Source organism: Apostichopus japonicus, chromosome 9, assembly GCF_037975245.1.
Source record: "Apostichopus japonicus isolate 1M-3 chromosome 9, ASM3797524v1, whole genome shotgun sequence".
In the NCBI taxonomy this organism is placed as follows: domain Eukaryota; kingdom Metazoa; phylum Echinodermata; class Holothuroidea; order Aspidochirotida; family Stichopodidae; genus Apostichopus; species Apostichopus japonicus.
In genome coordinates, this window is record NC_092569.1 from 36,150,852 (window position 1) to 36,169,235 (window position 18,384).

At 37.2% G+C, this 18,384-nt stretch overlaps 1 protein-coding gene across 2 annotated transcripts in view; it reads right to left on the bottom strand.

Moving 5' to 3' along the window:
- LOC139973059 (laminin subunit alpha-3-like) overlaps positions 1 to 18,384 on the bottom strand; it is a 128,150-nt gene that overhangs the window by 91,452 nt on the left and 18,314 nt on the right. For both annotated transcript variants that reach the window (XM_071979427.1, XM_071979426.1), the window contains exons 2-6: positions 14,532 to 14,768; positions 9,743 to 9,913; positions 6,231 to 6,438; positions 5,354 to 5,563; positions 3,842 to 3,976 (exon numbers count right to left, since the gene is read on the bottom strand). In XM_071979427.1, the coding sequence (XP_071835528.1) occupies positions 3,842 to 3,976; positions 5,354 to 5,563; positions 6,231 to 6,438; positions 9,743 to 9,913; positions 14,532 to 14,768 (961 nt within the window). The remainder of the gene's footprint in view (positions 1 to 3,841; positions 3,977 to 5,353; positions 5,564 to 6,230; positions 6,439 to 9,742; positions 9,914 to 14,531; positions 14,769 to 18,384) is intronic.

An 18,384-nucleotide genomic window follows, 5' to 3' on the forward strand; every position in this document is an offset into this window, starting at 1 on the left:
ATCAGCCACAGAACGGTAACCAAGGGAAGCAATTAGGAACTAAACCTTATCAGCAAAATATTCCCCTGAAAGCATGATCATGCATTCAAGAAGTCTTGAAGAATTATTAAGACAGCCCTAGAGTCCAAACAGAACGTGATTTCTATTTTAATATTTCTTTTTTAATATTTCTATTTTAATACAACTAACAGACCTATACCATATTATTAATGTTTGTTTTGTTTTTAAAATTGACAAATAAACTCTATTTATTATTTCATTTTAGTGGACTGGAAGTCGAATTTACAGAAAACCGAATCAGAACTTCCGTTGCTAAGACCGTGTTCCGGCTCAAAGTCAAGTTTCATACCAGATGGAATCATTTACTTTCGTTGGTATCCTAATAATCCTAGCCAAGATATTTGGTTAATCATGACCTTGTTTAAAAGAAGCATATCAGCACGATCATCCTCTTTCCAGTTTGAACCATCTAGACTGAAGAATGCTGCTGAGATGGTCTCCCCAACAGTCAGGTTTAATTTAGCCAGCCTAGAGTGAGGCTTGTGACCAGACTTCACCTGCTGTGAAGGTTTTACAATAAACATGGAAAGTCTGCAGCAGTGAGCAGTCTTCAGTACCCAGCCAGTAAAGAAACTAGAAGAAACAGGTGGTATTTATCAGAAACTTAAAGGGATTTAACCTCAAGAAGATTTGAGAATTTCCTCCTAAATGAAGCGAAAATAATTAGAGAAGTATCCTGATCCACGGAGACCATTAACAGCGATAAAACCTAGCGTCTGACCCGCATGAATAACATGTATTTATCATCGATGATTAATCCATGAGTTAACTATTTGAAATTATCTCTACATAGCAGAATGAGCTAAAACTGTTAATTGAATAGCCACCCGACGTGAAGTTTTAATTTCTAAGCTATTTGGCTTCTCCCACATGCACATGTGGCTGCTAATTCAATGTAAAATAAACTTCTATAAACTTCCAGAGTATTCCTCTCTCTTTCTCATCTCTCAAAGACACCTAAACCATCAGTCTCAGCGACAATTAATTGTCGTAATTTATTCATCCCATCATTTCCCAGTAAACGAATAGGACATGTCTAGGCTGATCTTTATCAATTGTTTTCAATCGCTGCATAATTCAAGAGCTGTATATGCAACAAATTTTTGGTGCTAAAAAGCATTTTTTTATAGCTTTTATAAAGTAAACATGATTATTTATGATGGCCAACTGCTTCTGACTACTGTCTTGTATGGTACAAATTTTAAATGAAACGTTAAAGGTCAGTAAGAACTTTCAAAAGGATAAAGTTTCACCAACAGCATCCTTTCCTTTAACTATGTTTCATGTTTGTCAATTGACATTACAATTGTCTCTGGAGCCATAGCAGCACTTTCCCGTTTTTCTCGCAACTGTGTACTATTTTCTTCCACATTTACAGACTATGGGGTCGTATAGTTAGAAATTATCCCAGTCTCTTTCCCCATCATTCCGCTAAGCATAGCAGCTGATTCTCCTCCTCAGATCTTGATATGATACTGCTGTAACGCTTTAAGAAAGTAACAGTCATGTTACCTCCACGGTGACCATGTGACTATGCTGATGACACTGCCCTATCGTGCAACAGTGCTAACCATTCTGTGGCTATTATGATCAACTGAATTATTTAATATTCTGTAAAATGTATGGTTTCAATCAATGTGTTAGCAAAATAATTTGTTGCTTCAACCCCAAGAAATGTGTTTTTCATATATACCAATCTAAAGCACAGAAGTTTGTTTTGATCAATATAACACATGGATCATATCATATCGTCTAGCAGGCTAGGCTTTCCTTTAAAGTAATGGAAGAGTCACATTACTTCCTAATGTTTACTGTCTGTATACTCTTTACTTTAAAATCCTTTATATAGATATTTTATATTTATACTGGGATAAATAAAGTAAAAAGATACAACTTAGTTTTGATTAGTGGTGGGCCACCACCTGCTATGGGGAACCTCTTTAATACCAATTTAGTCCTTAATACCTCAGGAATTAATTCCTGGGTGTTCCGAACGTGACAATTTACGACAACATGGGTAAATACTAGAGTCATATGACATGTACATCTAACAATGATCCACTTTAAACAATGCACTATAGCGTTGAGTAGAGGATTCCAATGCCTCTTCTAGGTAAAATCAAAGGTAATCTTTAGTATTGTGATTGGTTATTAGTTCATAACTATTCATTATCTTGTATATCATGTGATGTAATCAAGACACCCAGATCTAAGCTTCTGGAAGGACCTTTGCTGTTTATCCTGCCAGTCACGTTCTGAGCGTTGAAAGTGATGAATTGAAAAGCAGACGCAGAGAAATATCAAATAAATTGGAGTCGAATCAGACCTCATAATCATGTTTCTGATTGTTGTTTATTAACCTGAGATGTCTTACTAATCAAGTGTACGGACCAAAAGCAAAACACTAAAGATTAATTCCTTTAAGTTGGTGATGTCACGAAACCCACAAATAATTTACATTCACTTAATTTGATCAATGATTTCATAAAATGAATGAAAGGGCAGAAATAAATCGATATTAGTAGATGGTATGTTAGGGTCCAAGAAAAGTGGAAAAAAATGAGTGGTTCGGTAGTTATGCTTGTAAAGCTATATTCTGCTTTTCGAAAAATTTCAGTTTCAAAAAGTGTCTGAAATTCTCCTTTAATGCTAGACTGATGATGGGGTTTGTCTTCTCAGAGCAGGTCTAAATTAAATTAATAATCCATTGTTTTAAATATTATCATAACTCAAAAGAAACATATCCTTCTAGTTTCATAAATAACAGATCATTCAACACCATTTGTCCTTGACTTATTTGTAATACATTATAAACATGTCATTAGAGGCCATTTAAGTCTATGTTGATCCAGTGAGTTTCGTGTTGTATCTGAGGCACTGACCTAATGATATGTGTATTAAACTAAATAGTCCATTCACTTTAACAAATGAATATCAGCTGTTGAAATGATTATGTCTCAAAAATTTAAAAGTGGAATAGAAATACCGCCTGGACAACAAAATCAAAATTAATTTTGTTCCTAAATGTCTTCCCTTTCTATCATCAGTATTGGCCACAAATTTTAACTTTCTAAAATATGCTAAAAGTTTTCAAGAGTCCCCTCATGGATACTCTGATCCAGTTTGAAATTTTCCCAGCCATTAAAGAACGATGGCGAACTACTGGAAATAGACAGCGGGAACTACTTGAAATACATGACCGTGAACTACTTAAAATAGATGACAGAGAACTACTTGAAATAGATGGGGGGTGGGAAGGGGACTACTTGAAATATACAAGGGAAACTACTTGAAAAAGATGACAGGAACTACTGGAAATAGACGACGGGAACTACTTGAAATAGATGACCTGGGGGGGCAGGGGACTACTTGAAATAGACAAGGGGAACTACTTGAAATAGACGACGGGAACTATACTTGAAATAGATGACAAAGAACTACTTGCAATAAACAGCGGTGAACTACTTTCACAGCAAACTTTATGCAAAGGTGACCACTATTTTACTTTTCTAGAATATTTGGGGGCAATATCCTTTGCCTTTAAATTGAATATCTGGCAATGGTTGAAACCATTCATACTGAAATGTTTATACAAGTCAGACTCAACATTCCTCAAAATAACTTCTGTTTATTTACAAACAGCAGCTTGAATGAAAATGATAGAAAGAGAGAATAACTTAAGTTCCTATTTCAAATGTAAAAATACATACAGGTCAGTTACCTTAGGCAGGATGTACAAATATAAAAACATTCCAGTGTATATCGAGGTTATAATACTTACGCTTGCAGGTGGGAAAGTCATAGTAACCTTCATTGCACTCCCCGCAATCTGGTCCTGTGAACCGAGGGCGACATTCACACTGTCCTGTGATTGGAGCACAGTTGCCAGTGGAGAAGTAAGGATCACAATCACACGCTGAAATATTTGAAATCCAAAACAAATAATTCACACTTTGTGTGACCATGGAGGGGATAAACTTTCAATAGTCTCAGGTTAAATCTCAATACGTGTTTGCTGATGGAAATTTTGGAAAACAAACTTAGGAAGTACTGACCAGGTGGGTTTGATGGAAAGAAATTTACTTTCTGTTGCCCTTATGGCACGAACGATGTAAACAATAGTCTACACATGCGGCCAATCAAGATTTTAACGCAGTCCTATACTTGTATGATCATCCATTTTTTTTTCAATAGATATGAAAATTGCATAAACCAGTGTCATTTTCACTAATCTTTAGTGCGGTAAGCTGGAAAGGTCAAAGTTTAAATTTGGCAAACACTTAGTGAGACTTCAACTCCATCAGCAACCAATCCCATCCCCCCTCACCCCCCCATTGCTCCCCCCATTGCTCCCCTACCTTTTTCTCCCTTTCTTTGGAACACAAAGAAAACAACATAAATACAGCAAAAATAAATGTTAAATCAACTTATGAAATTTTTGACAGGTGAGAGCAATTACTCCAGATACAGAGAATTGATCACATCGGGATACCCAGACACAGATGAAATCAGTGATTTGATGAACTGTGGAATTCAATTTAATCAGATAATCGAAGCCAGTTTCTCTTTCGTTTGCAAAACATCGGAAATACTGCACTGAGAGGGTATAACTTCTATGACTGTAAGTCAACAGAATGAAAAGAAGTAAATTTAATCTGATAACAAGATCTAGATTCAATCAGTACTGGGTGATGAATAAAGGTCTCTACGGTAGAATGACTCATTCCTTAGGTTACATATTGCATCTGCCTCATGCAAGGATAAGTATGGTAAGGATTATAAACAGGTATGTCAATAACAACACTAGACCTAGACTGTAGAAGTATGCCTGTAGTATGGTGAGAATTAACATCTGGACTGCATATCATACTGTAATAACAGACTTAGCCCAACAGGTCTGCCTACAGTATGGTGAGAACAGGTCTAAGACTTGTAGGTCTGCATGTATCCAATTATAACAACAGGCATTAGCACCCAACAGTTCTGCCTGCAATATGGTGAGAACAGGTCTAAGCCTTGTAGGTCTGAATATAATATTGTAATAACTGACCTAACCTTACAATTCTGCCTGCAGTTTCTTGTTCACAACAGACTTTGTTAACATTGTTTACTTCTTTAATATTTAAGCAAAATAAAATACAGTAGGTCATATGACATCTGTTTCACTTTTTTATGACTAGTCTAATAGTTTCCTGATTTTAGTCTATTTTTCATTCTTAGATGTTGACATACCGGTTGTTGGGTTTGATTGAAACTAAAGAATGACACTCATATAGGTTTACATCGAACTCACCTTCACAGACAGATGGAGATTCCAGAGCCTGGTTACCGAGGCGATAGTAACCATCTTCACATAGCTCACAGTTTACACCAGCAGTATTATGTTGGCAGTCAATACAAACCCCACCGCCATCGTACCGGCCAGAAATATCCAAGGAGAGACGATTCCTGGATACTTCTTCATCATAATAGCAATCACTCGAGTGCTCATGACAGTTACAGGCTGTAAGAAAAGACAAACATTATTGCACCTTTGGCTAGCCATGAGAGACAAGATTCACTATAGATTATCATTCTATCATTAATAGTCAATCATTATTAGAGCATTAATTTGTGAGATTATTTCATGTATCCAGATTTCCTTTCAGGGCAAGTTTAAGTCAAGGTCATGTAATAACTTAATGGAGACTATATAGTGTGGCAAATAGACCTGTAGAAAACATTGCATGTTGAGAACATTATTCACAGAGAGACAATATTATCTCAGCATGACAGCCTATATCACGGACAAATTCTACAGATTTAAAGCTCTTAAATTAAGGCAAATGATTGATGTTCTTTCTGTATAAACTTTTAACTTGTTTGGGATAAACATGACAATGCTATCCATGGTACAGTAAAGCAACAATAGTTATCTAGGTACTTTCATTCTTTTATAACTATTATAAATTTCTTAGACTATTTCAGTCGGATTATACTCAACAAGTATCACTGAGGAACAGAATGTTTGAAGGGAAAATTTGGAAAGGGAAAGAGGAGGGGGATTGTGGGTGCCAGGAGAGGATAAAAGAGGAGATGGGAGTAGGCAAAAGGCAAGGCAAGAGGAAGGGAGAGAAGAGGGGCTGGAAGAGAACTAAAGAGGCTATTGGAGAGAACCTCGTTGTACATACGTTCACACTCATTGGAATCTTCAAGTGTTGCTGGTTTCCATTTTTTCTGGACGAATCCTGGACAACAGATTTCACACTCTGAACCACAAGTATTGTGAGAGCAGGTACAGATAAGGCGATCATCTGGGCCAGGGGTGTCACAGGTATCAGCATGTCCATTACAGACACAGCGCCCTCCAATGGAGATATCCTTTATACTGTAATAATACTGCAGATAACATACCATATGAATATGCATAAATATGCATAAATAGATATGCATAAATAGTTAAATATAACACAGTAGAGTATATCTGGCTAATACCATTTGTAATAGGTATGAAGTTATAGGCTAACAAGTGTTATTCTGAGATAGCTAAGATAAGGCTCAGGGAAAGAAAATATTTTCAGATTTAGTCACAGATGATAAATACTGTAGCTAGTTTCACTAAAAAACAAGAGCCCAAGGGCACTGTGGTTCCTTGCTTGGGGTATATGACAATACACATAATATTATCAAGCAAGATTGGGCTCAAATAGTCCAAGTAATTGTGGTCCTACATGTACGCATAAAGTAACCAACACTATAGCCAACACTTTTGTGATCACAAAATGTGATCGGATTTTTGATCAAAAGGCACTTTTGAGATCTAAATATGGCGTCGAAAATGTAAGAAGTATAAGGTCACCTACAAGCGGGTCAACAGACATGATAACATTGGTGACCACAGATGACATGACCTTTAAGTTTGAAAATGTTCCACCACCCCATTCACAACTTGTCCCAAATTATCAACCGTGTCACACCTTGGCATTGGGATTTAATTGCATTAAATGTCTAAAAATTAACTTTGAACTTGTATACGTAACTTCACACACAAAGGTCACCCGTAGGTCAACCAATTGACATTTTTGATCAGTGAGACCTAAACGGAGCATCAAAACTGTAAAAATTCAAACATGTTTTCTTTGCCCATTTTCTCCCCCAAAAAATACTAGTTTTTTAACATTAGCTGACCTTTGGTGACCTTGGATCACATGACCGCTAAGTTTGAAAATATTCCCCTATACCATTCGCAACTTGTCCAAAAAAATCAACCTTGTCACACCTTGGCACTGGGAGTTATTGCATGAAATGTCTGAAAATTAACTTTGACCTCCTATAACTTCACACACAAAGCTCATCCAGGGGTCAACCTATTGACATTTATGATCAGAAGGTACCTTTAACATCTGAAAATAGCATCGAAACTGTAAAAATCCCCAAAACATGAAAAGGTCACCAAGGGTCAAGGGTCACCCAGATGTGGGTGGACAATTGGATTACGTAGAAGCAACTCCCAACCCTAACTGACAATTCGTTCTCAAGTTATCGCAAAAATACTAGTTTTTTATCATTAATTGACCTTTGGTGACCTTGGATCACATGACCGTTAAGTTTGAAAATATTCCCCTATACCATTTGCAACTACTCCAAAAATATCAACCGTGTCACACCTTGGAACTGGGAGTTATTGCATTAAATCTCTGAAAATTAACTTTGACCTCGTATAACTTCGCACACAAAGGTCACACGGGGGTCAACCCATTGACATTTATGATCAGAAGGTACCTTTAACATCTGAAAATAGCATCGAAACTGTAAAAATCCACAAAACACAAAAAGGTCACCAGAGGTCACCAGAGGTCAAATTGAGGTCAAGGGTCACCCAGATGCGGGTCGACAATTGGATTACATTGAAGCAACTCCCAACCCTAATGGACAATTTGTTCTCAAGTTTTCGCAAAAATACTAGTTTTTTTATCATTAATTGACCTTTAGTGGCCTCGGATCACATGACCGTTAAGTTTGAAAATATTCCCCTATACCATTTGCAACTTGCCCCAAAATATCAACCGTGTAATACCTTGGCACTGGGAGTTATTACACTAAATGTCTGAAAATTAACTTTGACCTCATATAACTTAACATACAAAGGTCACCTTGGGTCAACTTATTGACAGTTTTGATCGGTGAGACCTAAATAGAGCATCAAACTATACAAATTCAAACATTTTTTTCTTTGCTCATTTTCTCCTCCCAAAATACTAGTTTTTTATCATTAATTGACCTTTGGTGACCTCGGATCACATGACCGTTAAGTTTGAAAATATTCCCCTATACCATTTGCAACTTGTCCAAAAATATCAACCATGTCACACCTTGGAACTGGGAGTTATTGCATTAAATGTCTGAAAATTAACTTTGACCTCCTATAACTTCGCACAAGAAGGTCACACGGGTGTCAACCCATTGACATTTTTGATCGGAAGGTATCTTTGGTATCCAAATCTAGCATCAAAACCAAACATTTTCTTTTTTGCTCGTTTCCTCCCAAAATAAGCACATTTTTTCTAATGTGACCTTTGACCTTTTGACCTTGGTTTCAGATGTAGTTTAATCTCCTGATTCCAAAAAACAAAACGACAAGTCTGTGCAACCATCCTAACTCCGACCGAAAAACTTTGACCCCATATAACTTCGCACATAAAGGTCACACGGGGTCAACCTATTGACATTTATGTTCAGAAGGTACCTTTGACATCTGAAAATAGCATCAAAACTGTAAAAATCCCCAAAAACACGTAAAGGTCACCAAAGGTCAAATTGAGGTCAAGGGTCACCCAGGTGCGGGTCGACAATTGGATTACATTGAAGCAACTCCCAACCCTAACGGACATTTCCTTCTCAAGTTATCGCAAAAATACTAGTTTTTTATCATTAATTGACCTTTGTTGACCTTCGATCACATTACCGTTATGTTTGGAAACGATGCCTTACCCCATTCACAACTACTCCCAAAATATCAACCATGTCGGACCCTGTCAATGGGAGTTATTGCTGTTTTTAATATATTGGTTTTTGGCATCTAACTGACCTTTGGTGACCTTTGCGGGCACCAAAAACAATAGGGATCTTCCTCTCACTATGGGCTATCCACCCAACAAGTTTCATCATGATACATCATTTCCTTATTGAGATATCGTGTACACAAGCCAAGCGTCACATACACACACACACACATACACACATACACACACACACACACACACACGCCAAGTTGAACGCATAGGTTCCTTGCTTTGCAAAAAGCAAGGAACCAAAAATAAAAAATAAAAAAAAGCATTGATCGGAAATAATTCTGAAAGCCAAAAAAATGAGGTAAACATTGTAATTTCCAAAGTCCTACAGTAAAATTCCCAAACAAGACGAAAAAGTACATGTCCTTTTCTTAAAATTCAACCAAAGCATCTCTGTTCTAGGGCTAGAACACTGAGCTGCCACAGGTTACCCCCCCCCTGTTCAAACTTATCATTATCCCACCCACCAGTCCCTTTGCCCTCCACCACCACTCCCCCCTCTCCTCCCATGCCCTTCCATCCATAAATGTATACCTCAATAATTTAATTTGCTACCATAGTTGCCCTTACACATGTGTTTCAAATGATTCAAGCAAGAACTGTGAATTCATAACTCTTGCCTGGGGACTTACCCGTCTGGTGACTGTTGGGTCCTGTCGAGCTAGGCCCATCAGATGGCCCAGGAGAGTGTTGGTCCGTAGAAGACGTAGCCGGATGTTGGTGGCTTTAGTCCATTCCTGGAGTGTTTCTGAATATGAGAAGTTATCAGCTCCTGGCCGGTCATTCACAAGAGACACAACAATCTGCAACAGATTTAATTAATTAATTATGATTATGTATTTGGTCTGTCTGTGTAATTTGTGTCAATAACACATATTTTGCTCTATAAACAACCCGTTGTCGGAGAATTAAATACTGTTGTACTCGCACAGGAAGCGTTGCGGTTTTCACTCTCCGAAATTGCTGTGAGAGCACTGCACACTGTGGTGTGTTCAGATTAGAGTCGCGTAAAGGAGGACTTCACAAAATTCTTACGATGCTTTTATTTGCTGGTTGATAGTACGAGCGTTAATATTGATCAATCAAGTCAAATTTTATATCTACTGTACAGAGAAGAGTCAACAAAATTTTATTTGGGATATAGGAAAGAAATTGGTTACACAATCACACTCCCAGCAATCACAATGAAAGCATTGAGAGCTAGGGACATTTTGAAGAGGTTCACTGCTTTCCGAACTGGTTTTTACTTTTTTAGATTAAAAAGTACGGGGTTTAGTTCACACGTATAATAAATAACGACGCATCATTGTAAAGTGGACACAATATTCTTCAAAAGGACATAGAAAGAGTTTTCTGAGTGCTATACTTAGTAATGAAAAGCGCGAGTTAGCGCGAAATGTGCTTATTTTGTAGCGATATTTGCTGCGTAACGGGGTGTTTTGTGTCGAGTTCCGCAAGGATTCCATATGCTACTAAAATATTTTGTAATATAATGCCCATCACCCAAACTGTGTAATGTGACTGATGTACACTGTACACTTTATGTTGAAGAAATCTAATTTAACTTTCTCATCAACCAATCAACCTAACTATCTATGTCCAGTATTAATCTAAACTGAACATATTATTGGTAAATGTTTAATATCGTAATTTCTCTTTGGTTTGTGTCCTATTTGTTTTCTTTCATCAAAGAGCTTGGACCAAGGGCCTCCTAGATTCTTAACCTTTTGCTACATATTTAGCATCTTCCAGTGCTTTTTGAATGCAACCCTCCATGAACCCTCAGAGTTATATTGCACACGTTGCAATTAGTATGTAATTAAATAGTATGTAGTTACAGCATATTTATAGCAACCTCCTCCATGATAAAGTTCTCTCACCATACTATCCAGGGACCCTCCCTGATCCCCCCCCCCCGCCTCTTGCCCGAAGTTTGTTAAATACAAGTATTACAGAAGTGTTCCGAGCTCATTTTCTGACTCTTACAGCATATTGCCACACAAGATGTCTTGAACTGTACTACACTATAAACACTTCCTATGAGTCAATAAAATCTAAAATGCTAAGGACCTTTGATTCTAACAATTCACACGCATCATCGAAAATACTTTGTTTGTTCAAGTCCATTCAAACTCAATGAAATTGTAGTACTAAGGTACAAAGGTGAGGGCACTAAAACCAACACTTTAGTTCAGCACCTTTAATAATCTCCAAAGTAAATACCGATTACTGAATTTTATGTAAACAGGCAATAGGAAACGGAGGCCTGGATTTCACACAACTAACCATCACAGTGATAAACATTGCACTTTAAATGAAGCCAAGCAAAGCAACTACGAGTCAGCAGTATATTGACCAATGGAAACCATTAATAAACCATTGAATCTATTGGTTGAATGTTACCTAGGCAACTAAAGAATAAATTGTCATTTATAAATATGATAGTATCATGGAAACACTTAAATGTAACATCAACAAACCTAACCTGTAATTTATAAATATCTAGACAGTAATAAAGAATAGGCCAAACTGACCTCAATAAACATACTATGTTTTCATTGACTGTCACATTACCCTTTTAAGATCACAGATGTCAAGATTTAATGATCAATAAATGGGGTTGGGATGACTTTTAACACAGAAAGGCAAAGTATAACCTGCAGTGTCTTTATAAGCTGGATGCCATTTCTAAGATTCCCTGGATCTGGTCTACAGTTAATTAATACCTGCAAACATCACAATTTGTTCCCTTCCATGCTGCCACACTAATAGCAGCAGCTCCTTGGTCTTGCTACCAAATATCTCAAGTTCTGTCCACTCTAAAACTGAGATGATTTTACTGGACATCCCTAGTATTTAACTGTTTACACAACTGCTCTTGATATTTCAGACGTTTCCTTAATTAATAATAAATTGTAAATAAGTGGTTCTCTTTACAGTAGTTTAAAGCAGTTTCCTCTCTTATTTAAGTTACCAGAAGGCCAGGTGCAATTTCAGAATGTTAAAACTCACAAATTATGACACCAATGCTGGAATTGAAAACTTGAGATAAACACAATAGAGAGAATGATCTTAGAGCATTTAGGTGATATTTAAGCCTATAGTGGATATATTCTGCACTTTCATGACCAGCAAAACTTTTGGAAAATCATTCAAATCTACCCTTCTAGAATTTCAACTGCACTGCTCCAAGCAGAACCCCTACCCACCCTACCCCCATACCACTCTCACACAGTACACATATTATTTAGACTTTGTTAGTTTGCTACAATTTCGGAAGACCAAAATTGCTTTCAGATAACCAAAATGGAAGACCTGGTCGTCCTGGTTACACAAAGCAAAAAACCTTCAACATTTGCTCTGCCAATGAAGACCTTAGAAGCATCATGGCAACATTATTAATATTAATATATATGTTCATGACTTAACTTAAACTTAACAGAGACCTAATCACAGCCATAGGGTTAAAGGATGACACTTCTGCGACAATTTCAAAATGAAACATAACCTTTCCTCAGCTACACTTCCTTTCTTTACCGATCTTTTTGCCCACTAGCTTTAACATTTAATTTGTGGCTTTTATATAAACTTGTGAGCTGTAGTTATTATACATATTGAACAAATCAAGATGTGTTTGTTCCGCTGGTTATAATACACACAACATGCACCGGTCTGTGAAATTCATGGTATTCCTGTGAAATAATAAATCTTGAAGTGACTTTTTTTTTTTTTGCTTTCAAAGCTGAAATTAACCCAGTCCCTGTCAAAGGACAGATGTGTGTATTTTTATGGAGAATTTATGGACAGTCAACCTCTGCGGTTCCAAACACGGAATTTAATGATGCAATGAAATTCCAGCAGCGGCCAAGACCAATGTTACTGAATAGATGCTGTAAGACGGTCCATGGGTTAATAGTGGACTGCATTGCGAGAGTACACAAACAATATATCCTGAGCCACCCTGAAGGTGAACCTATTAAAAGTGAAAATATGAGTGACCCACATTTCAGCGGGCTTCTCAAAAGTAAAATGAATTTAAATAGTACCGGCTGCGAATGAATACAGGCAAGATTTGGGGTTTGGATTTCTGGCCATCTCTCAAAGAACAAAAATAATTGATTTAACTATGTGATGGAGTTTAAATGTTCCTATCACATAGTACCAAAATACACAGTTGATACCCTTCAGATATTATTTCAGAGAACCTAGGTTGATAGAGATGACCAGAACAAGATGACAGTTCATAAAGAACTTCAATTACTGATGAGATTTTTAATACAAAGATGAATAGGAGAGTTATCATGTACAGTACATGTGTAAGAGAGCAAGCATGGTGGTTCTGCTAAAAACATCCTTTCTGTTTGCTGACAATACGAAGGAAATGAACTCCTCCCCCTCCCCTCCCCCCCCCTCCTCCAAAGCTAACTTTAACTGACATCATGTTATTTACAACATAACCAGTAGCGAGTTGCAGTCGATAATTTTTGCAGGCCTGTCTACAGGAAATACAAACTGAAAGTGAGGTTTCATGACACATCTTCCTGTATTTACACATAAAAACCCTAGATTGACTGGTGTATACATGTTTGTTTGTAGATCCTAATGCAAGCAGGAACTGGCGACTGGTGTATATTATTATTGTTAACTCCACCGTTTCCCAGGAAATGTTCACACTGCATTATTCATGATAGCATATCACTGTCAGAAGATTTGGATATTAACCAAAGGTATTGATAATCAAAATGTATTGCTAATCCTTGACCTTGTGTAAAGGTTAACTATGTATAGAGCCTCCTCTATGCCAGGTGCCAAATGACAGGCAGAATGAGAAGCAGTAGGAAGGTAAACTGGGGAGGGGAGTGGGAGGGGAGGGGGAGGGGGAGGGGGAGGGGAGGGGGAGGGGAGGGGGAGGGGAGGGGGAGGGGAGGGATGACTTTTTGGCCAATAATACCCCTCCCCTGCTTGCTCCCCATACCATGCAGGTATGAAGTTAACCTTTCTCTACAAAGTGTCATACAGTGACCAAATTAAGCGAAAGAATTTACAGCTGAAGATGAATGTGTCACCAGCGACCAGATTGCCACCAGCACAACTTGCCAAACAGAAGCCTATAAATCATTGAGAAAAATACCTGTCCCATTTTGTGATGCTTAGTAGGCGCACCCTACAGGTCCATCACAAACTCTGGGATGCATTTTGTCTCTTAAATCAAACATGATCTACACAACATGAAGAAATTTAAGTCAATTATGTAACCCTGTTTCTGCATGATACAGTAGATGAATATATCGAAGCAGAAATATGAATGTTTATGAATATTTATGAATATGAATGTTTATGTATATTTATGAATATGAATGTTTATGAATATTTATGAATATGAATGTTTATGAATATTTATGAATATGAATGTTTCCCTACCTCTCCATCCTCCAAGGGTACAATGTCCGAGTAATCAGAGGTACAAACAACATCGTCATCATTTATTATGTCTGTTATAGATTCCATCCCAAAGATTTCCTGACATTCACTCTCCGATTCCGCAAAATACTGCCATGCCTCGTACGTGTTCCCGTAGTCACGTGACCGCTCCAAGATCCACTGTCCTGGCCGTGGGGAGTTTGCACTCTTGATGATGATGTAGGCAATGTGATAGAGCTGTAAAAGACACCAAAAAAAAGGAACTTATCTTTACTTTTCCAGAGTTTTTACCAATTGGAAATCAATTTATGCGATTATATTCCTCTTTATGAGAGTACAGGCAGGGTTTTCTTTACACAAATGAAGGCTAATTCATCCTTTCACTTTGGAAACTTTCATTCTATAAACACTTTCCATGTACAGTACAACTAATGAAATATTATCACTAGGAGGCCTGTGAAAACTTTAATGAGACTTAAAACTCAAATATTTTAAATTCAAGTATATTATGCTTTATATCTTTTTCACCGAAAAATCAACATTGTAACAAAATAGAGGAAAGCCATAAAAATACTTGAGTTTAGCATATATGTCAGACTTCTTCAAGTCTTTAATATTGTGTACTGAAGGACTGTTGAAACTCTCACAAATTTCTGCCAAATGGGATAAGATTTTTCTTAAGGCCTCAGTACTTATATGCCAAACTTAAACTTCGACCTTTCCAGCTTACTGCACTACAAGCTCAGTGACACTGTTTTATGCAACTTTCATATCAATTGAAAAAACTGGATGATCATACGAGTATAGGATTGTGTTAAAATCTTGATCTGGCCGCATGTGTAGACTATATTGTTTACAATTTGTGTAATGAACATGATGACATGGGCGGTCACAGTGATTTTACAGTAAATCGTTCGCGTCGTAAGTACAATAGAAAATGAATATTTTTCTTTCGATTGCGACAGCATTTCTCCATTAAACCCACCTGGTCTGAGTGCAAGTAGAACGTATGAAACATTGAATCTATTTCGAAATTTTGTTTTTTTACGAAATTCATCAGCAAAAACAGGTATTAATTGAGACTTTAAGGTAAGTGTCTGTTCGAATCTAGTTCATCCCCTGTACTATATAGATATCTCTATCACAATAGTAGCCTAATGTAGGCCAACAGGTATGGACAGGGTTCCTTCACCAAATAGAAAATCCAGGGAATAATTTGCTGCTAAAATTTGGCATCTGCAGTTTTGATGACTTTTGTCTCTTATTATGTACAACAATAATAGTTCCTTTGTACAAACCGCTACACATCTTTGTATTTTTTTATAGTAATTTGCTCATATTTGCACCCAGGTTTTATGATATGACTGGTACCCAGATAAATTACATTCCCTGTTCCCTGTTCTTTTTTTCCTTTGGGCTATCCAGTCTGCAAACTCCTAATTTCTTGGCTCTGCTGAGAGCTGTCTCTGATCAGAATTATTGCTCTTCAAGGTCAGTTTGCAGTAAGTAGCCAGGACAGAAGTATGGGAGGCTGAGGTCAAAGAGATCAATCCTAGTGATGAAAGTTTGATTGATTTGGTTAAATGCTCCACTTTACAGGACTGCAGGAGGGTAATTGAAAAAGGTCAACCCCAAAGATGACATTCTCCAAATGGACAAGCAGCCTCCAGCAGTTTATTTTCTGGAGAAAGTTTTTAAAAGCAGTTTTTTGGTAAGGTGGGAATTAGATGGGATTAGATGGCAGTGAACTGACATTGGGTAACCTCCTACACACCCCACCCGCACCCCACCTCCCACTAAAAGCATACAGACAACCTCGTCAATGGCAGAGTTAGTCTGCTTAATGAACTGCAATATTAATCGATTTTTAGCATCAATTTGAAGTCAAACATGGGCCAATAACAACATATAAAGATAACCATGGACAACACCCAAGAACAAAATTTAGTTTGTAAACTAATTTTAGTGCCAAATTTAAAGTTTTGGCAATCTGATGACTTTTGAAGTAAACACTGGTATACATGTGTTTACTTTCAATATGAACATGTACTAAATGCCAACATGTTCCAAGCACAGGTTTGAACCTGTGCATGGAACTCTCTGCATCACCATGGCAACCCTCTGTGCCAGTCATCAATGGATTTGACCTATGCAAGGATCCTCGAATAACAGAAGCTCCCTAACCAATGGCAGCCGAGCATACTGTAGCATTCAATGTGCAGATGTCTGTACCCCAATCTTTAGGCAACACTAGTACACTAGTATATTGCACAGCATGCCAATCTTACCAGAGAATGTTTGGAATTTGTTGAACCTCCCTCCCTATGATTGGCTAAGATCTGCTGTTCACCACTACAGACTTGTAACACCAAGAAATGAAATGAGAAGAAATCAAACTCAAACTCATTATGTATATATTTATAGAATTTGGATGCTACATGGTGCATGTACTGTACTATTCAAAGCTCTTTATGTTTCCTTTGTGTTCTCCTTGGGTACAGTGTTTCTTGAGTCCACTGCCATTAATCTCTCTAGATGTGATCTTATCATCCATGAAACTGACTCCCTATAATCTCTCTTCAGCTCTGGGCATCTGAGTGAATATATCAAAGCTAATTCTGAGATCAGATATCTGTCATTAGCTCTTTTAAATTTTCTTGTAATTATACTGACATAGTGAATTTCATATCTGGGGTGGACCTAAATATCCTACATCACTATATGTAATGTCAGGATCATTATCATCGTCTCCCTTGAAGCAACATTTGATTTAAGATGTTTTCCTGTTGGTCATTTTTCATTATTTTTAGTGAGCTTGTTTCATAAAAATACTATCATTTTTAAGAGAGTCATTTTTAACTATCTGGCCGTTTCTTGTAGCTATGATTCTCACCTACAGATTTTACATTCATCAAAAACAAACAAACAAAACAATTATTTAAATCCAATTATCCACACGAGATCTAAATGAAAATACATACAATACAAAAGAATGTATTACTGTACCTATCCTAGGAACTCCATGTTGGGTGTTCAGATGAAAATTGTCATCCTCTACTAAATCAGCTTTTAAATGTTCCATGCATATATATACCAATATCACTAGTGATCTTTTGAAACAGACCCATATGTGAAAGATAGTTTTGGTCAAGTTGTTAATTAAGGCAGGGGACTTGTGATTCAAAGGCTTGCCGTTTCGAGTCCTGGCCAGATCATTGTCCTTGGGCAGGGGAACTTTACCTCCATTGCCTCTCTTCACCCAGGTGTATAAATGGGGACCTGTGAGATAAACTGTCAGTTGGGTGCTGTTTAGCTGCTGCCATGTGGAGGGATTTGTCTTTATGTTTGACAGGTTATCATTGACCAGGGTAATATTGTTATGCGCCTTGAGCACTTAAATGGGTGGATGTCTACGCTTAATGTGTTGACAGTTAACATTTGAATTATTCATTTGCTCAATCTTTGTGAAGGAAACAAAATGTGGGGGAAAAAATATGATTGTATTACTACCTAATATTGCCAGAGATGACCTTTAGTTGTTAAGTAGATCTTTCAGTGGTCGGATTCCTAACTGAATGTGGAATGCAACACCCCTGTTTTCAAAAATGTGCAGAAAACCTTGTATTCTATTTTGTGAATATAAAACAGAGAACATTCTAAGAAAAGCTTAAAAAGATTCCAAACTCCATGCCTTTCACAACATTACAAGTTTCATTAACTTAAGTGTAAGCTTCCTAACATCCTACATAAACTATCCACCAAGAATTCATTTTTCAGGACTAAGTTTGTCTTATTGGTCCAGGATTTTCAGTTTCATGAATAAGAAAGATCTTTCCTAATCTAGATCAAATGA